Source organism: Symsagittifera roscoffensis, chromosome 7, assembly GCF_963678635.1.
Source record: "Symsagittifera roscoffensis chromosome 7, txSymRosc1.1, whole genome shotgun sequence".
Classification (NCBI taxonomy): domain Eukaryota; kingdom Metazoa; phylum Xenacoelomorpha; order Acoela; family Convolutidae; genus Symsagittifera; species Symsagittifera roscoffensis.
In genome coordinates, this window is record NC_087068.1 from 57,275,836 (window position 1) to 57,297,309 (window position 21,474).

The window sequence follows — 21,474 nt, forward strand, 5'->3', positions numbered from 1 at the left end:
TTTAAATGTGTTCACATTTTTTAAGGAAAGAGCGAACGAAAAACTAAAAGAGCACCTCGAACTATTTGGATTTTCAGACTAATTTCGATCTGAAAAGCCAAATTTTCCGACTTGTATTTTTTCAGCAGCTAGACAACATTCCCGAGCTTGTTTTAGAATTCGAAGCACAGCCAATAGAGCTGGATTTTGATACGACACTTCTCCCGTACGAGATTTTTTCCAGGTGGTCAAAATCGATTGGACAAAACAAATCCTGCGCAATAAATTTTTCCACTTCGTGAAGTGATCATTATCGAAATAAAAATAGCCTGTAAAAATGGTGTTGCAAACATAGAATGAATAAAGTAAGATTTTTGCTCATTTTTCTTGGCATAGAGAGAACTTTCAAAAAAATATATGTTTTCATAAGTATTTTCTCAGAGAAGTTTATTCCAGTTTAAACTGTGTCCTAGCTGTTAAGCAGCCAATTAAAACTTGTTCCTCTCAAGTTAGACATTCTTATGTAAATATATATCTAGATTTATTGAACTTTAGAAAAAAAATTAAATATCCGTTAATTATTAATATATAAAGTTTTTCAGTGAAAATTTACTTCAATTTATGTAAGGATTAATCATCCGATTGATCAAACTTCACTTTGTTTGTGATCGCTTGACGCAAACGTAAACATAGTTTCGTCCAAGCTCTCTTCGGCCAGAAAACTGCTTCCGCAAATCACAGGTGAGGACCGAAGACCTCCGTTGGAATAAGAAGTAGACGTTATAGCCACTGATGAGTTTATGTTATTGTTGTTATGACTACTATTGTTGTTGTTATTGTTGTTGCTGGTGTTGTTGGTGTTGTTGTTGTTGTTGTTGTTGTTTCGGGATGAGTTCTGGGATGACAAGGGTGACCATATGGAGCTGTGGGTGTTGTAGAGCTTGTATGCGATGTCTCTGCCTATGATCAGGTTCATCATGTGAGTCAGATACTTGTTCTTCTTCATCAATTTCTCCATGTTCGATCTCCTCCAAGTGACGTAAGTGCTGTCCACTTCCGCGATTATGGTGACCTTAATTTTTGACTAGATATTAATGTCAAAAACAATGAGCAATAATAAAAACGCGGGTGTGTCGACCAGGGTGGGGGTATAGGGCTATGGAATTGATGATGGCGTGATGGGGGGGGGGGTTTGGGATGGGGGGGGGGGGGTGGGGGTTTGGGATGGAGGGGAGGGTTTGGGATGGAGGGGAGGGTTTGGGATGGGGGGGGGGTTTGTTGAAGTTGGTGATTTTGTATTGCAACAAAATCTACGCTATAACTTATGGATATCCAGGGAGTCTTGAGGTTTTTTTTTGTTGCTCATTATATTCGATGTCAATATTCCTCTCGAACCTGCTGGCAAAAACTGAGTTTATTTTGTCGTAAACCTTCTTTTCATCATAATTTTCTGTTTTCTGGACAACTTTTGACTGTTCACCAAAAAAAACCTGGAGAACTCGAGGATTTCCAAATAGCTCGGTTAAAAAGCGCTTGAATTTTTTAAGGCTTCCCATATGATTCATACAAATTGCGGACCAAATTGCCTGTTACGAAATGTCGAAAGGAGTGACTCCTAGTCATTTTCGCCCCAAAAACACAGTAATTTCTGCTCTAGTCATTTCCGCCCGATTCCATTGTAGTGTTATTGGTGCATATCCAGTGGCGTGTGCAGAATTTTTTCTAAGGGGGGGGGGGAGGGGCGGTTTTTCGAAAAATTTAGACAATTTTGCCGACCTTTTTTTAGGTCGACCAATTTGATTTTCCGAGCTCTCCGAAAATACTATAAGAACCCTAGGCAGGGGCGGATCTAGGATTTTCTCGAGGGGGGGGGGGGGGCGGATTTTCAAAAATTTTCGAAAAATTTGTCGACCTTTTTTTTAGGTCGACCAAATCGATTTTCTGAGCTCTCCTAAAGCACGAGAAAAATGCTGTTTTGGCCAAACTTTCTGCGCCGCAGGCAAATTTTGAAAAAACAGGTCAAAAAAGCCGTTTTTGGGCACTTTGGAAAGTTTTGACAAAAAAATTGCGTTTTTTTAGCCCCCCCCCCCCAAAAAAAAAAAGTTAGTATATACTGGCGCCAAAGGCGCCTTTTGAAAAACTTTAGAATCGGTCAAAAATGGATTTCTTAAAAAGTACCAAAGGGGGGACCCTTTGGGTCGGCAGCGGGTCGAATCCGTGAGGGGGGAGGGGGACCCTTTGGAAAATTTTGGCAACCAGAATTGAAGGCGGAAAACGGAAAGCGGTCATAGCCAACCCCCCAACCCCCTCGGCGCCCTACTGTGTATATCAAAGCGAATAATAGGGCCAATAGTATAACTTCCCTTATGTTTGATAATGTATATCAAATCGAAATACAGGGAATAGTTTCAGGGTGGAAATGACCGGTCACAGAAAATAATACTACCGTCATTTGGGATTAATTACACATATGCATATATATTTACCCTGAAGGTGCGCTTGGTCTCAGGGTCGTATGCCTCCCACTCGGGCGAGTCCATGAACTGACCCGGCATGATAGAGTGCAGGGTCTGTTCATTCTGTGTAGCCACTAGTCTAAACACGATGCAACCCTCCATTTATCCTCATGTATTAAGATACGCTAAAGACATCAGGCCAGCAGGCTATGTATTAAGATAGAAAATAGGTTTTCAATGTATTAGGATAGCTAATAGCAGGCAGCCTCCGACCATCAACAACGTATAACTACTGGTTATGTATTGAAAGTCATTAGAGGGATGATGTAAAACTGTGTTTGGAACTGTTTCACATTTTTGGAACTATCTCATCATTCAAATAGTTTTTCTATAACAGTGTGTAATAAAAAAAGTTTCTAATTTTGGGTTAAAAAACATGCCCATTTTTGTCATCTTTTGAATCAACTCCCTTAAAAAGCAAATTCCTACTGCTGAAACCTATCCTTAAATAAAGCTTCCCGAAAAGATTGTCATACCATTTTTTTTTCAGGTATCGAGATAATGCATTTAGTTGTTAAAAATTTTTTGACATAAGTTGGACAAATAGTTTGATGTAGAAAAATGAAATAAAACAAAACCTTTGTCAAAACGAAGTGATTTTGACAGAAAAATGAAATAAAACAAAAACTTTGACAAAACGAAGTGATTTTGACAGAAAAATGAAATAAAACAAAAACTTTGATAAAACAAAGTGATTTTGACAAAAAAATGAGATAAAACAAAAATCGCGACAAGTGATTTTGACTTGCGAATGACTCACTTGCCACTGAGCAGAACAGACAGCTCTGCTCCCGCATTTCTCTGACCTTCAGCCGCAAAAAGGTCATTAGCCTCTATGGTTTGAAGTCCATTGCTGCAAGCCATCAGTTCCTTGAACGTCTTGAAATCCACGTTCATAGGCGCAAACAACATCTCGTAAAGCGGCATCGTATTCACACTAGGCGCTTTCAAAGCATCGAACGAATCGTGAAGCCGATAACAAAGTATGCCGACATTGGCGATTGTCAGAATCGCGAACCACATCGCAACATCGAAATGTTGCAGAATCGTATGTCCCCAAAATGATAGAAAAGCGTATCCAAGAGCAGAGCAAAAGTTTAAAACCAACTTTTCGGCCGGCCACGATTTCGAATAAATGATACCGCAACCGACAATGGCGCACCCGATGTAGAAATAACGGCCAGGGCAAACCCATTTTGTCATTTCGACGGACTGGTCGTCAAAGTTCTCGGAAAGGTCTGAAACAATCCAAGTTAGCAAGTTATCAAAAATGTAAAAGTTTTCGCATTGAAAAACTACGTTGGTCATTTTTGGGTTGTAAATATCAGATTGAAAATAGATGCAATTTTATCAGAGTGACTTGACCTAACGTAAAGACACAGGAAACTAACTTAAGTATTAAGTAAATTGGATATTCATATAGAACTAATGGAAATAGCTTCAATAAATGGTAGTAGCGGATTTAGGGGGAAATTAAGTGGGGGCGGGGGTGATGGGTGGTCGGGGTTTGGCCGTAAGCATTTTAAAAGTGAAACAATTATTGCCGGTTGCAGCACAAGTAGTACAAAATGTTGAAACTACGATCGCAGTAGCTTTGACAATTATGATTTTAAAAAGAAAACGGGAAAAAAGTTGTAAGTTTTATTGAATTATTTGTCGTTTTTGTTCCGACCAGTGGGAGAGAACTAAGACAGGCTAAAGTATTTTTTGCAAGCAGATAACACTAGAGAAAAATTGTCAAACAAAACAAATGACTTCTTATTATCAAAGCAGTATCCTGTTGAAGCCCATTCAGTTGTAAATAAAATTTGAAGAAAAAAAAATTGAAAAAACTGATTCGAAGTTTTTCAATTCTTTTGCTTTTTCTAATTGCTTTACCCAAACTACAGCTGTCAAATATTTGGCTGCTAGAAACACTGCAACTATCTGTTCGTGTTTCTTGTGGTATAGCTAGGGCTTGTAAAAACATTTTAACTAATGCAACGCACAGAACAAAACAATTTTTCGATGAGATTATAAGTTTTTTTCTTCAAGTTAGTGTTGTAGCAATTTTGGTGCGTGGTGTGATGAGATAACTTTACAAACGCGTAGAAACTTAATTAAAAAAAAACTTTTTTCTAATTTTTTCATTTTTTTTAGGAAAAAAGTCAACGTTTTTTTAAAAGCTCATTTGCCAAAGAAGCGCCGGCAAAATTTGGTTTGTTTTCAATAAAATCAAATTTGGTTACACTAAAAGACTAAATAAAAAATAAAATTTTCAAATAACGGACGTTACTTGATCGCTTTACTCGCTCGAAATTGGATCAAAACTCAAAAAATTTAAAACGGCCTTTCTTGGTACTATAAACTTTTTTGAAATTTTAAAACAAAGTTCGAATCACCACTAAAATAGCTTTCAAATGATATACTACTCAATGCATTCCAATAATTTTTTTGATACCTGACTTTGGGTGGGAAAAAAACTAAAATAAGAGTTACAAAACTCCTCCCCTTTTCAATAGTCAGAACATTGAAAACTGGATTTATGTTTGAGATGAACTAGCAGCATCTTGTATCAACCCGGGTTTTTAAATAAACACAACAGTTTGTTTGAGAGAACAACGAAAAAACAATTATCGGAAAGATTTCGGTAGATTGCGTGATGAAGAATATATGTTCAATTAGACTGCTTGTATATCAGTGCAAAGTCCTGAACTTTCAGACTACCCTTTAATCATTATCATTTGATGTTGGTATGAAAATACTAAAAAGTCTCAAGGAAAATGTCAAATAACCATTCTGAAAACTTGAGTTGTTCAAAATTGTACGACGAATTCACTTTAAAACAATTTTGTAGTGCATCATATATTGCCTCTTCAGCCTCATAACTAAAATTATCACAGCGCGCATAAAGTAGGTCAGAGCGTGTCTAGTTTTGCAATTTTAAAACCCCGAGACTTCAAAAATATAGTGATCGTCGAAAGTAAGTTATCTTCTCACATTTGAACTCGGGAACTCGATATCTTCACTGAAAGATAGAAAAAAATATTGGGTAAACGTTTATTTTGATTGTTGCAGTTTGACTGAAGAAGAAAAAAAACCCTATGAAAAAATAGTCCAAAATTTTTCGAAAGTCGGAACAAAATATCTGCGCTGATACGAGAGTTTTTAGTTTTCACTACATAATTACTGTAGAAAAAATGAAAAACGCGCAATAACTATTGATTTTAAAATCATTAAATCGAAGATATCTGGCTTTTTTGATAAAAGAATTTTCGTATATTGATTAAATAATTTCCTAGAAAAGCGCATAATGACATAACATAGATAAAATGAAAGATGATATTGAATTAAATTCCCCAGTATTTTGTTGACTTTATTCGGTTTCGCATATTTTCAAAAAAGTTATTTTGAAAGCATTTCTTCTATCAACGGACAAAACACAGACAATACGTCCATTTCTGGTGCACTTAGAAAGCAATCTTTGCAATATTCTTGCAAAGGAATGCAAATCTTGTAAGAATCTTGCAAAACTTGCATTCACCCAGCCAGGTAGACTTTCACTGATGTTTATTAAATTATGCGTTTCATGCAAACTTCTAAATTTGCAAATTTTCAGATTTTTTGCAGTTTGCACTTTCATATTTGGGTTAATAAGGAGTAAAAATTTTCTCATCAGTAATCGAAATTTTTTGATCATTAACTTTTTTTGAAGTTTTTCAAAAAATGAAGTTTTTTCCTTTAGAAACCTTGGTTTCGCCTGCATTCGGGCAATTTCTTCAGGTTTTGTTTGGTTTTGGGGAATGTAATCCAACAATATGATTAGGAATTTTAAAAACAGTGAGCATACCAAACAATGAAGCGGTGAGCAAATAGATCAAATTTTAGATTAGACTGCAAAATCTTGCTTATTTCTTGCACAAATCTTGCAAGAATTTTGCAAGAAAAAGCAAGAATAATGTTCTTATGCAAGACGTCTTGCAACATTTCCAACATTTCGAGAACACTGGGGAACTTGATCTGAACACAAGTCTGCCAGATCTGACCACGTGTATGTGACATATCTGATCACATGCTTGCCAGATCTGGTTATGTGTTAATCGTATTTGATTAAAACTGCAAAATTACTGCAACTGCAAGCAAAACTTAACACTTGTTTTGGCATAAACAGAAATTATGTAACCGGAAAATAACTTAAAAGTACTAAAATTCGCATTAAAAAGCAAATCTGAGCAGCTTCTTGAAAAACTCAAGGTTAATTCATCAGCAATAAGCTGAACAGAAAGATTTTCAAAACAAGACCGATTAAAAAATGGCCCATGTGAACAATCCTCCTAAAATTAAAGGGCAAACTCAAGCCTTAAGGCTTGCATGTTCTATGCTCAAGTCTAATTGGTTAAAAATCTTTTTTTAACTAAGTGATTAATCTCCCGCTGATGATTTACGGGAAGTTAGTTCATTGGTTCAAAAGAAGGAATTTAAAATTTTTTTAAAAAAATTCTAAGCAAAAAAAAAAAAAATTTAGAAAAGAGGCAATCACAGTAGAGAGTTTTTAAGCCAGACAACAAAATAAAAATGCCAACACAAAAACGAGAGCCTTGAAATCAACAAAATTATGATTTTTTTAAATGTTTCAAAAAACAACTTTTAAGAATTTGCGGCAGTTTTAGACAAAATGCAGATAAAATATAGGCAGATAGTTTTTTTTAAATTTTTGGTTTCTTCAATTCATAATAAAATAAACCCAAGATTACTCTCAAACGTTAGAAAAAATTTAACGCGAAAACCAAAGTATATGATACAACTTTTCCACTAAAACTTCGATTGCTACAGTTTTTTACTTACAATTAGATATAATACAAAACCACTTTAGAAAACTCGCGAGCAACGTTTCTTTCAAACTATAGAGAAACTTCTTGATATCCAGTTTTTGAAAACTCTTTTTAAAAGTTATTTACATGCGGCCAAGTTTGTTTTCCTGCAAAAATAAACTGATCATTGGAACCTACTTTGATTTTATATAGAACGTTGCACTAGCAGTTTTCGGCAAAGGAAAATCTCAACAGTTTTTTTAGATAGTGGAAATATCCGAAATCCATCCGAAATCCACCCGAAAGTCAATCAAAATGCGACTGAAAGAGATTTTTTTTATGTCATTCAAATCCATATATTCTGTACCTACCCGCACTGACTAAAATGGTTTCAAATTGAGTTAAATTGACTTTGAAAATTTTGGACCATTTTGAAAATTTTGGATCAATTTGAGAGTCTAAAAAAATCTATGTTAAACAATTCTGATGGATTTTTCGACTAATTAAAATTCAGCCAAATCTTACTTTAACTCATCCGAGTCCTACTAAGTTCCATTCAAATCCATTCAAAAATACCCATTAGCAAATTAGCTTTACTTTTTAAAAGTCCATTTCAAATAAAATCAATTAAATTTTTTTGCTAGAATTGCAAGAACAAGCTATTTAGAAAAATAAGTAAAATATTTTTTCTCGATTTCTCAAATAATAAAAACGTGCCAGATAAGTAGAAATCAAAATAAAGCCTATACTAATCAGCAAAAATCATCATTGTGAACTAGGTTTTAAACAAAAACGTAAGTAGCAAATCGAGAAAATGTTGAATAGAAATAAGATTTTGATTTCGCAAACTTTCATTGAAATCATAGAAAATATTCATTTTAAAACTTAATTTTGACAAAAGTCTGTTAACAGATTCAGAAAACGGTCGAAATTAATCAGCTTTTGAGCTCAAAAAGAGGCAACAAGTTCATATAAAATCATCAATGTAAATCAGCTTTCCGGCAAAAATAGTTATAATAAATCAAGAAAATGGTCAATATAGATCAAATTTTGAGCTCGAAATATGCAATGAAATCATATAATGTTAATGGTATTTTGAAAAGTATTTGATTTTTTCATTGGGTTACCATACGCTATATGGATGTAAAATGAAAAATGATGTGCAATGAATAAATACAGCACAAAGTTGAAACTGATGAAATATGAATGAGAAAAATAGGTTTAGATTGAAACCTAAAAATAAAAATAAATTCAGACTGAAAAAAATGGATTTAAATTAATTTAATTTGATCTAGCTCACTTTTTTAGTTGAAGATCAATATAAATCAATTTTGAATTCATCCAAAACCATCTTAATCTTTTCTATTCAATCTTTGTACTTTTTTCATGCTAAAATCGATCTCTTTCGAAATTACATACTTATTAGTTCTAAATTCGATACTACTTCGTTTTTGTCAGTGAGTGTAGTATAGTGCATAATAAACATAAATTTAGTTCACTAGCAGTAATGATAGAGTCACTAAGATATTCTTACCGTTATTTGAGTCCATATTCAATCAGTCTAAAGTTAAATCCGAAACCGAAAAAAAAACAATGTGACCGTCAGGGCACTCTCTTTTATCAGCTTTATGTAAAATTTTGCAAAATGTTTTGCAGCGGAGTTGAAAAAGCTAATCTAGAATAACAATTTATGCTTCCAAAAACTTACACCATAACTATTTGGCACACTGATAAATATGAAAAAAGCAAACAGCAGCTCATTTTGAATTTTTTATAATTGTGGTATTACTTCCTTGGAAAAAATCAACGTAAAATGCTGGTATTTTCCGCAAGTATTTTAAAAATAAGTCCGACCTTATACGCTTTTATAAGCGTATACATGCAAAGGCTAACCACTATTTTCCAATTACGTATTAAAAATTGAGAGAGCGGAAAAGAATACATAGGCTCGAAGCGGGATGAAATTTACCCACGTTTAACACCATGTAGCTATTTTACTTTGACATTTTTTTTCAGTCACGCGGACGCTTTTCCCCCATTTTCAGATGAGCTCCAAAATGTTTCTTTTTATGGCAATGTTGTTACTTATTTCTTTGAAAAGCTTTTGATTGATGATGCCCATATTGTAAAATGAAATGCCTTTAACAACCAATCTTTGCACTTTAAACAAACCGATCAATCTATTGGGTAATGCTCTGCTCTCGCGACGTAAGTTCGAAAATGCAGAAAAAAATTTAAAAAACTTGAAGAACTTTAAATTGTCTACGTCTCTGACATTTCATGATATTTCATGCAATCACGTCTCAAATGGCATAAAAAAGAAAGTATTTCAAAATGCATGAAATTAATGCAACAATTGAACAAAATTCCGGGAAACTTTCCTTATTGGAACCAGATCTAAACTAGTATTTATCATTGGTTATTGTTCCGACTTTCGATACGAAAGTAACGGAATATTTGTGCTCGGGGTGGGGTTTTTTTTTCTTCAGACAAATTTCGACTTTTTAACTAGCCATTTTTGATGGAATTTTTTATATCATTCGAAAGCTATTGTTGTCGTGAGCTTAAATTTGAAAAGATATTTTACCTGTGATCATTTTTCGTAAAGTTATGAGGGTTTAAAGATTGCCATTTTGGCCATTTTGACCAATTTGGGACAATTAACGCGCGATATAATTCGCGCCATTAACGCTTAAGCGGAGATTTAATCCGTCTTAGAAATCGTTCCAAATTGGTTGAAAGAAGCCCATTTGCCATAATTGATTTGTTACAAGGAGCGAAATCTATTGTTTTGTACTTTATATTGCGTGTGGGGGGATGATTTTCATCGAAAAATTTTCAAATTTTAGAAAAAAAAGTTTTTCATTTATTTTATTTCATTTAATTTTAATGTTGTTTATGTTATTACTGCTCGATAAACGGTAGAAGGCAGTCGGAACTTTCAGGGCTTCGCCCTGATACGAACAGTCTTGTTATTATGATATTTTATCTCTATAAAATATTAAATACTAGCCAATCATACTCCATCAAACTAACAACCCACTTATTTGTAAGTGTTGAAACTACTTGTAGTTTCAACACCAGAGCAATTTGAATTAAAGTTAGAATACAGTTGTTCTCATTCTGGAACTAACTCGCATAAACCAGTATACTCTAGATCTATTGAGCCTAGCAGAGACTAGTTAAACACCCTGAGACTAGTAGATATAAGAGTAAGATTAGGATCGGTATTAGACTAAGAAGTTGCACGAATCTATCCGGCCGAAAATAAGATAGCGTGACGAGCAGACGGTGTACCCTATCCGAAATTACACTATGAGTTAGAGATCCATCCTAACTCATTATAAACAAAATGTTACAAACTGTAAAGTTGCCTATTCAATTCTGGATTGCATTTTATCATGAAAATTATTTCATGAACTCTTATCAAAAGCATAAGCTTGCAGGTTCTAATAATTAGGCTTTGTGTTGATAATCTAAATTTTTGTCCTTGATAAAGATGTTTTCGCAGAACATGTTCTCGTAATTTATGCTTTTATAGTGTTTTGGTAGAGTGTCTTTTCGAATAAACCAACAGACCAAAAGGTCTTCTAGGAAATAGAAAAGCTTTATGGCAAAATTGGATCATTGTTATTATAAAATGCAAAGTTGTCAATTACAAGTGTTTTTTGGGATCTTGTTTACTATCCCCCCCCCCCCTATGCATGTATTTTTTGGAAAACCATTTCTGTATAGAATATGCACTTCAAAAATGTCAACAATTAAGTGGGTTTTCATTTTCGCGCGTTCGTATTTGTATTACTCACTATTTATATAATACGATTTTAAGCTATTGAAAATGTGGCCGCCAAAGTTGAATTTCTGAAAATCGAAATGAGGGGGGGGGGGGAGGGGGATAGTTAACAAGATCCGTTTTTTGTGACATTTTCAATAAAGCGTTTTAATAACGTTTTATATTTCTAAAAACTAGGCGATGAAATTGCTAAAACATAGAGAAGAGGCTGAGACGGTTTTAAATGAACTGCTTTGTTTTGCCAGTCATGATCAATTTCTTGCCTTTCTTAGTAACATCAATCCAATTGTCTTGTGGATGATAATGTGACCAAAAAAACTTTGCGTGACATGCAAATTTTTTAAAAAGCACGTCATGCCGTTTTTGGGCTTTTTTGGACAATTTTTGGGCTCTTTTTTGGACAATTTTGGAGAAATTGCGTTTTTCCAGCGCGCGCTCCTTCAAAACCAGTATACATTGGCGCCAAAGATTCCTTTAGAAAAATTTTAGGTTTGGTCGGCTAGGAAACCATAGGGGGAGGGCTTTTTTTGGTGGGAGGGTTAAATATCTACGGAGGGGCGTCCGTCCTCCTCCGCCCTCCTCCGCCCTCCTCCAACCCACCTAAATCCTCCCCTGCCTTCAGTTTTTCTGGGAACTCTGTTGCGTTATGGAAGTATGTTGCTATGGACTTTTTTTACGGGATCTCTCTTGCATATGGGAACTCTGTTATGGGAGCACTGATCAGTTGGAAGATGCTAGATGAAACAGAAACCAAAATTGTGCTTTTATGTGAATTTTATTGAAAAATTTACGTTGAATAACAGTTTTAGGAAAAGTTTCAGGGCGTTTGAGTAATCACGAGCTTAAGTTTTGGTAAAAAACTACAGCTTTAACTAGAATCATACATTGTTTTTGACACTTAAAACACTATATAAAGCAAGTATTCACCCGAAAAAATGTCTCTGCAAAAACATAAACCTTCACCAATTGGACAAATGCTCAGAATTTGTTTTGGAAAAAAACGAACGTTTCTGCACAAAAACAAAAAGTTCAATTTTCGTACCATTTCTTACGATGGTGTGACCGGAAAAAAATACCCAATCTTAATCCATAGGGTCGTCCGAACAACCCAACTTCTTTTGCCCTTCTCGCTCATCTACTTGTTCACTACTCATTAGCTAGCTATCCAGCCAGACCAATTCTTGGGGACAAGCTTCTGATTTATTTTTTTACTTAAGCTGAGCAACCAAGCATTTCTTTCGAGACCAGGAGATAACCCGTACTGAAATTTGTAGTCAAAATCAAATTTCGACATCGAAAATACAAACAAAATCCATATCTGTATCAGTCCTGTGGCATCTCTCTTTTTTCCCTGTACATGTCTGAAACAGACATGTACCAGACATAATATTAATGGAAAAAATCAAATCTTGAATCAGATACGATCAGACTTGCAGCAAACCTGGACCAGATATGTTCATGTCAGAAATTACATGATCAGACTTGAAGCAGACTTGACCATAACTGACTTTACATTATCATACCTCAACCAGACATGATCTTGCCTGAAATTACTTGATCAGACCTGAAACAGCATGATGATACCTGACTTTACACGATCACACCCGAACCAGACATAATCATGCATGAAATTGCATGATCAGACCTGAAGCAGATATTCCATTATGGTAGTGTACGACCGGGACAATTCGTGAGTCAACCTAAACAAGCTTAGGTGTTAACTCGAGAAGCAAAAATCAGTTTAATATTGGTGCCAGACAATGCCCAGCATGCCAGATATTAAGCTGACAAGAACAGATACTACACATGATCTTAGTCAGAAGGCCGAGAAGCGATAACTGAAACAAAAGATCTTTTTCTAAATTCCTTAGACACATCAAAGAAACAACAGCTCGGACCATAAAACTTTTAACCTATCCGAATGGATTGGGAGCTAGGTCGCTTCCGAAATAATTCATACAAGATCATGGTAAATAGTTAAAAATGAGCAGTAATTATGATTCTTTGCTTTATCAAAACACCCTGCCGGCTTGTAATTTTTTCGTAAAACTACACTGGACTACATTATAATCATCTGCGTTTCTGCGGTTGTATGCCGTTAAGTTTTCTACATGATCAGACCTGAAGCAGGTATAGTCATGTCTGACCAGGTATAGTCATATCTGACTCAGGTACAGTCATGTCTGACCAGGTATAGTCATGTCTGACTCAGGTATGGTCTTGTCTGACCAGGTATAGTCATGTCTGACCAGGTATAGTCATGTCTGACCAGCTATATTCATGTCTGACTCACGTTTAGTCGGCAAACGGCAGAAGTGATCACATGTGAAAGAGATATGCACAGAGCTGGTGGAAAACAGCTAGTGTCTGACAATTGTAAGACCAGACGTGAATTTGTGAGAAAAGTTTGGAACGGGAACCACTTTGGAGCCGTGTCAGTAATTTCGGCAACTTTATCATAATTTATGACGTGTAGGTGAATGAAACGGAATGAAAATCTCGCTTATTTTTTTGGAGTCAAAACCTCAATTTTTTCAAGAGATTACCCTAAAAACAACCAGTGAACTGCAGACCTCAAATGGAATATGAAATTTTGATCGTTTTTTTTTAGTTTTAAAGAAACCGCAATACTAATTTGAATTATCACAACAACCTTAATACAACAGATTAATTAAAATTGTATCTGAAGATTTATTTTTACAACGAGTTGAAAAATAGGGAAGGACTTAGTATTCGGGTGTATTTTAATTATTTTTTGTATTTTTTCTTTTTGTTTTTCACGCAAAATCAGTTACCACCAAAATCTTCGGAATGGGTCGACCAATATACCATAATAAAGCCTTTTTAGTCGTGATTCGAACGGCATTGATAAATTCGAAAACATTTTAACCAATGTTGGGAAAACTCGTTAAAAATTTCGGAATTTTAGTCCAATTTCGACCGAGTAAAGCTATCAAGTTACCTTCGTTTTTTATGAATATTGGCCTTCAGTGTAAAAGAAAACTTGTTTTCAATGAAAAGAAAACCAGTTTTGAAAGTTTTAAAAAGCGCTTCTTCGACCATTAAAACTTTCATACAAATTTAAACTCTCACTGCATATGAATTGAGAAATTTTTTCGAATTAAAAAAAATGTTCAACTTTTTTTTCTTATTTTTTGAAGACAATTGTAGTTTTTTATGCCTAATTCACTAACTTTCTACGCGTTTCTATAGTTCTATAATCACACCACGCAGAAAAAAAACGACTTCAGTTTGAAGATAAAAAATAATTTTTTTTGTATTTTTTTGCGAATGTGGTCACAACATTCAGTGCTACTTGCACAGCAACCGGATATACTTGTTCTTTGTGTTTACTGAGATAACATTAGCATTAAAATAATTCAAAGAAAAGCATCTCTTTGGAAAAAAAGCTTTAGAAAAAATCAAACAAATATGTCACTTAAGATGACCGATTTAACCTGAAATTCGAAAAAATGTGAACTAATAGTTTTCAAATTAGATTTTTTTCTAATAAAATTTGGTTTTAACTATCAGTTTGAAGATATTTTTCAAAAAGATATCATACTTTTCGTATGCCATCAAATTTTTGGTTGCGAGGCTCAAATAAACTCTCAGCGGCAATTTAGTTTCCCCAAGATCTGCTCAACACACAGCTAAATTGAGAATATTGAAGAATTGAACGAGAAAAGTAGAGAAAATTGGGACCCTATTGCGAATTCCAATCCCTCCCCCCCCCCCACGGGATATAATGGGGGTGATAGTTCCTTCATTTAGTCGATGGTGCGGGGGCCATCGTTAACCGCGCCGAAATATTCCAGGAGTGCCGAAAATTCTGTCACTTTGATTTGATTTTTTGGATCGATTAATGAAAAACAATAGATCCAAAAATCCTGAATCTTTGATTTTTTACTTTCCGATCTTCGGTTTATTTCTCCCTTCTCCCCCGCCACACATAACCATCAATTTTGATGTAATTACGGTTTTATAAAATTAATTATAAGAACCAATTATATTTGGAGCAACCTATTTAATTCGTATGATGCCAATTTTGAAAATAATCAAATATTTGAGTCAAATCCTCTGATGAAAAATCGAAGAAGGGTAAAATACCTCGTACATCGGCACTGCTGAATATCCCCGAGCGATTTTTTCTCTGACAATCAAGATGTTGAGTGGAGTAACTAAGCATTCCTGTCGCAGTGCATTTTTATGGCGGGTACCCGTGATAAATTCGTTGTTATTTAGCTCAAAAATCTGCAATTATTTTCTTGTGGTGCAAAATTTATTAAATTGGTCAATTTTTATGGATAAGTTTATACTAAGCATTTAAAAAAATCTTTTGAAAAAGAATAATAAAACATTTTGGCGTTCTTTGGTTAGTTTGGGCTGTTTTATTATGTTTTATGATGTCTGATTTTTTGAAATTTAAGAAATACAACACTTAATAGTAATGTAAGGCCAATTTTTTTTTCTCAGGAGAACACACTAAAAAGCTTTAAAAGACAGATGAATGACTCATTTAAAACATCATTTAAATCTTTACCTATTTTAGACTGCTTTGCAATTTTTTTTATTTTAAGGGCATTTTTATGGGAAGAATAACATCCGAAGAATTAGTTTTTTTTTCAATTCTATTAATTGGGTCTAAATCAAAACGAGTCTAAGTCCTACTTGGCAACCCAGATTCAATTGTCATTTAAAAAGTGCCAATTGTGATGCCCTAATTAGTCCGTATGTTTAATGAAGAGACGAGAATTTTGTAATCTTGTATTTATTTTCTAAAGATAATTCTAATAATTAGTTTGAAGGTTTTTATACTATACGAAAGCGCTTTATGTTTAAAAAACTGTCATGCTTTTTTTATATCACCCTCTAAGCATAAATTGCTCTGCCCTTGAAAAATTAGTTGCTCGAAAGACAACAAATTTACACCTGGGGCACGTATCTCCTCGAAAAATGGGTCTTCAAAAACAGTCTTCAAAAACAGCCAAAAACAGATATTATTGAAATTTGGGTTACTCAAAAAATAAAAGTTTCCATTAAGCCTGAATTTATGTCACTTTTAAAAAATGTCTGTTTATCCAATTTCGTCTTTTTCCCTCAACCCATCACATTTAACCACCGGTTTCAATGTAAAAAAGGATTGCGTAAGATTAAGGGTGAAAGTTTTTTACTAGACACTGAAGCACCATTTCGTTCTTAAAATATCTAAACTTCAACTAACACCAGGGACAAAACAGTGTCTTTTTGGTGCTTTGGCAGAGCTCGGAAAATCAATTTGGTCGACCTAAAAAAAGGTCGACAAAATTTTTTTCAATTTTTTTGAAAATCCTCAACCCCCCCCCCCCGCCCCTCGAGAAAATTCTAGATCCACCCCGGACTAAAACTTAAAAAATTTCTGATTTTCAAAACATTTTATCGAGTTCGTTTTTTGTTACAAAAATTTTTTCAACTAAATTAAAGCAGGATCCCTCGCCCTCAAAAAAATTCAAGCCCTTGGCCATTCACACCCTCCTTCCCATGGTACTAATTTACGATATCTTATTTTGGCCATTCAATTTTAAATTTTCTTAGAGTTGCAGTCGGTGCCAAAATATACTAATTTGGAAGGAGTGCGGGGCTCAGATTAATTTAGCAAATGAGTCTTTATAATAATATTTTGCTTTTCTAGGAGAGCCCGGAAAATCAATTTAGTTGTCGAAGAGCAATAAACGTCGGCAAAGTTTTCGAAAACTTTTGAAAGTCCGCCGCCGCTATTGATTTTTTGCTCTGATACAAGAATGTTCATTTTTTTGCCCACAAAGTAATAAACAATTATTTATTTCCAGAGAGCAATAATAATATAATTCAATCAACAACTCGTCTTGTTTTCTGCAATACATTTACCTGTTGCGGGACAAGCAGACATTTTCGAAAAAAATAATTGGCAATTAAATAGATAAACTGCCACAAAAAAGGTTCTTCGCTAGCTGCTTTATGGTAATTGTAATTGATGGTAATTGACTTGAAGTTGTTGGTAATTGACTTTGAAAATGTTACATTTTTCAGAAGGGGAAGAACATTTGAAGCGAAAAAGACACTCTGTTTTCCAAAATGTTCAGCGTGCTTTTAATTTGGAATGGGATGCTAATCACTGCTGTTCACGGATTTCAAATTCATTTTCAGTTCTAACGCTCAATTTTTGTCTTACATTTTCAGAACTAGGAAGGGAAAATTAAAGGAAAGCGGATACGTATTTGACGGAGGAAAAACGAGGACAAGGAAATAATGCTTCGGGGCTGTTTCGGTATTACAAATTGATGCAGAAACAGACATCGGTGATAAAAACTCAAAAAATAAATGATAAACCTCCTTGTTTTTTAATTGAAAAACGGGAGATTATTTAAACTAATTCTGGACTTTTCACAGCAAATTTGAAGCATAACTACTAGTAGACCATTTTCCTTGGTTTTAACATTTTTTTATACGGTAGCGGGTTGATTTAGATCCAAAAAAGACCCCGCGGCGGCAAAAGAAATAGAGGAAGGAAAAGTTAATTGTTCACAGACAAAACGGTATACAAAATCGCCCTACTTGTGAACAATTTCACCACAAGATGGTCTCTATTAATTGTTCACAAAAAATTCTATTATAAATCGCCTTGCTTGTGAAAAAGTTCCTCCAAAAGATGGTCTCTATTAATTGTTCACAGGAAAATGGTATTATAAATCGTCATCCCAGTGAACAATTTCTCTAAAACATGTACTATATCGTCTTCAGTATTGTAGTGATCAATACCTACTCTAACTGTGCACATGGAAAATGGCAGTGTAAAATGGAAATTAGAAGATAAGGTGTGCTCCTTTTAAGCTTATGACGTAACATGGAGATGATGACGCAACTGCAGGTGATTTTTGTGTTTTTAGACAGTCGTTTTTTCTTTTTTTTTCCAAATTGTAAACTTTAAATCATTTCCAAGTTGCGTTAGCTAGGGTACAAACGCGTGAAAAATGCTTAAAATGTTAAAATCTGTAAAGAATCTAGTTTTTGGCATTGATTTTATGAAATCCATACTTTTAAATCTCGATTTAACCTCAAAGAACGATAATGTTTCGTTTTCTTTTATAAGGAAAAAAATCATTTCCGCTAAAAATGCTTATGATTGGAATTAAACGACCTTACTTTGTGCGTCATTGTATTTTCTCATTAGTTGAACCTGGGCGTAATAAAAAATTATACGAGCTTGAATTACGGTTACAAATTACAAATACAACTAGCTAAAATACAAAGCTGACAAAGTTAGTTAGCTATATATCTTCACATGGAAGAAGGAAAAATGGAAAATATAAAATAAGGAAAAATAAAATCATAAAAGAAGCAAATTTTTTGACAATTTTCGAAGATCCGCCGCCGCTATTTCTGATTTGCTCTGAAATGAGAATTTTTTTTTATTTTGCGCGAACAAAAAACAACTGTTTAATTACCATAAATAGATAGCAGCCATAAACCAAACAAATTCTATCAACAAAACCCCAAGATTTATTGATCACAATTATTTGTTGCGGGACAAGCAGACATTTAAGAAAATGGGTAATGTATTGAAAAATTGAAATGAAAAAAATTCTTTGCAGGCTGTTTAATTGTTTTATAAACCTAGTATAATTCTGAGCAGTATTTCTCTCTTCATCTTTAGTCTAATGTCATCCAATTAAAAAAACGCCTAATGTCATCCAATTTAATTTTTGATTTTTTTTTCAGTTTGTCAGATTGATTCAAATCAACACACAGCAGTTTTTTACTAGCCAAAAAAGCTATCAAAAAGCAATTCTGAATCACTTTTTATATCTTCCCAGATTGGCATAAAACATTGTGTTTCACTCTGTTGTGATTTAGTATTTTAGTATGTTATAACCTAGACCTCTATTATCTAATTAAGTACCAGTCAATGTTCACTCTACGAAGTCCAGTGGACTTCGGATCACTAGTTGCTTTTTTTAGACTACAGTCAGTCTTAATTCAAACAATACTTTTACTCTCTCATAACTTTTGTTAGATACATTAGTTACCAGTGTTAAACTTACACTTTTATCATGGCGCACTCAAAAACTGATTCGAACCTGCGGGGAATACCCGCCTTTTGGCCGAACCACACGGTAGAACCTCCCACCCAATGGAACAACTGGATAGACCAATTCCTTTTGCCTATCATTGCGAAGAAAAATTTATACATAGACAACCTCAAAGAACCAGTGGAAGGGGACACGACGTTACCGATCCTAGAAGGCGCTCAGGAGTCAGAAACTGACCAACAGAGGAAAGCCAGGGAGGATTTTTTGAAATTTAAGAAATACAACACTTAATAGTAATGTAAGGCCAATTTTTTTTTCTCAGGAGAACACACTAAAAAGCTTTAAAAGACAGATGAATGACTCATTTAAAACATCATTTAAATCTTTACCTATTTTAGACTGCTTTGCAATTTTTTTTATTTTAAGGGCATTTTTATGGGAAGAATAACTGGAAAAAAAACATCCGAAGAATTAGTTTTTTTTTTCAATTCTATTAATTGGGTCTAAATCAAAACGAGTCTAAGTCCTACTTGGCAACCCAGATTCAATTGTCATTTAAAAAGTGCCAATTGTGATGCCATAATTAGTCCGTATGTTTAATGAAGAGACGAGAATTTTGTAATCTTGTATTTATTTTCTAAAGATAATTTTAATAATTTTCAACTTCAGGTGATTTTTGTGTTTTTAGACAGTCGTTTTTTCTTTTTTTTTCCAAATTGTAAACTTTAAATCATTTCCAAGTTGCGTTAGCTAGGGTACAAACGCGTGAAAAATGCTTAAAATGTTAAAATCTTTAAAGAATCTAGTTTTTGGCATTGATTTTATGAAATCCATACTTTTAAATCTCGATTTAACCTCAAAGAACGATAATGTTTCGTTTTCTTTTATAAGGAAAAAAATCATTTCCGCTAAAAATGCTTATGATTGGAATTAAACGACCTTACTTTGTGCGTCATTGTATTTTCTCATTAGTTGTAGGGCGTAATAAAAAATTATACGAGCTTGAATTACGGTTACAAATTACAAATACAACTAGCTAAAATACAAAGCTGACAACGTTAGTTAGCTATATATCTTCATATGGAAGAAGGAAAAATGGAAAATATAAAATAAGGAAAAATAAAATCATAAAAGAAGCAAATTTTTGACAACTTTTGAAGATCCGCCGCCGCTATTTCTGATTTGCTCTGAAATGAGAATTTTTTTTTATTTTGCGCGAACAAAAAACAACTGTTTAATTACCATAAATAGATAGCAGCCATAAACCAAACAAATTCTATCAACAAAACCCCAAGATTTATTGATCAAAATTATTTGTTGCGGGACAAGCAGACATTTAAGAAAATGGGTAATGTATTGAAAAATTGAAATGAAAAAAATTCTTTGCAGGCTGTTTAATTGTTTTATAAACCTAGTATAATTCTGAGCAGTATTTCTCTCTTCATCTTTAGTCTAATGTCATCCAATTAAAAAAACGCCTAATGTCATCCAATTTAATTTTTGATTTTTTTTTCAGTTTGTCAGATTGATTCAAATCAACACACAGCAGTTTTTTACTAGCCAAAAAAGCTATCAAAAAGCAATTCTGAATCACTTTTTATAACTTCCCAGATTGGCATAAAACATTGTGTTTCACTCTGTTGTGATTTAGTATTTTAGTATGTTATAACCTAGACCTCTATTATCTAATTAAGTACCAGTCAATGTTCACTCTACGAAGTCCAGTGGACTTCGGATCACTAGTTGCTTTTTTTAGACTACAGTCAGTCTTAATTCAAACAATACTTTTACTCTCTTTTAACTTTTGTTAGATACATTAGTTACCAGTGTTAAACTTACACTTTTATCATGGCGCACTCAAAAACTGATTCGAACCTGCGGGGAATACCCGCTTTTTGGCCGAACCACACGGTAGAACCTCCCACCCAATGGAACAACTGGATAGACCAATTCCTTTTGCCTATCATTGCGAAGAAAAGTTTATACATAGACAACCTCAAAGAACCAGTGGAAGGGGACACGACGTTACCGATCCTAGAAGGCGCTCAGGAGTCAGAAACTGACCAACAGAGGAAAGCCAGGGAGGCCAGGAACAAAGAGTAATGCGAGTCTACGAACACGCTGAAGAGAAAAGACTAGCAGAAGATAAACGGAAATTCGGAGGAATGAGGAGATATGAGGCTGACAAAAAAGTAAGGTCAATCCTATACTTGGCCTTAGGAGCGGAAGGAAAAAGAGTTTTCGCCCAGAAAAATCCACGGTTAAAAGTCCTAGGAATCTCATTCAAGGAATTTTACGAACTGCTAGAATCGACTTTTATGAAATCAACCAACATAACATTTGAACGA

General features: G+C 34.2%; 1 protein-coding gene and 1 non-coding gene across 4 annotated transcripts; both read right to left on the reverse strand.

Annotated features, from left to right (window-relative positions):
* Positions 1-542: 542 nt before the first annotated feature.
* Positions 543-17,880, reverse strand: LOC134851510 (popeye domain-containing protein 2-like). Of its 3 annotated transcripts, none has more exons than XM_063867632.1 (4): positions 16,965-17,880; positions 3,256-3,733; positions 2,466-2,574; positions 543-1,051 (listed from the first exon to the last, which is right to left on the reverse strand). In XM_063867632.1, the coding sequence occupies exons 1-4, from the start codon at positions 16,984-16,986 to the stop codon at positions 626-628; spliced, it is 1,035 nt and encodes a 344-aa protein (XP_063723702.1). In that variant the 5' UTR covers positions 16,987-17,880; the 3' UTR covers positions 543-625. The 3 variants fall into 3 exon arrangements, with proteins under 3 accessions (XP_063723702.1, XP_063723704.1, XP_063723703.1); XM_063867634.1 differs by lacking the exon at positions 16,965-17,880 and adding an exon at positions 8,994-9,183; XM_063867633.1 differs by lacking the exon at positions 16,965-17,880 and adding an exon at positions 8,820-9,183.
* LOC134852207 (U2 spliceosomal RNA) lies at positions 12,725-12,914 on the reverse strand. Its single transcript, XR_010164287.1, has one exon. It is a non-coding gene; the product is annotated as a U2 spliceosomal RNA (small nuclear RNA).
* Positions 17,881-21,474: the final 3,594 nt, after the last annotated feature.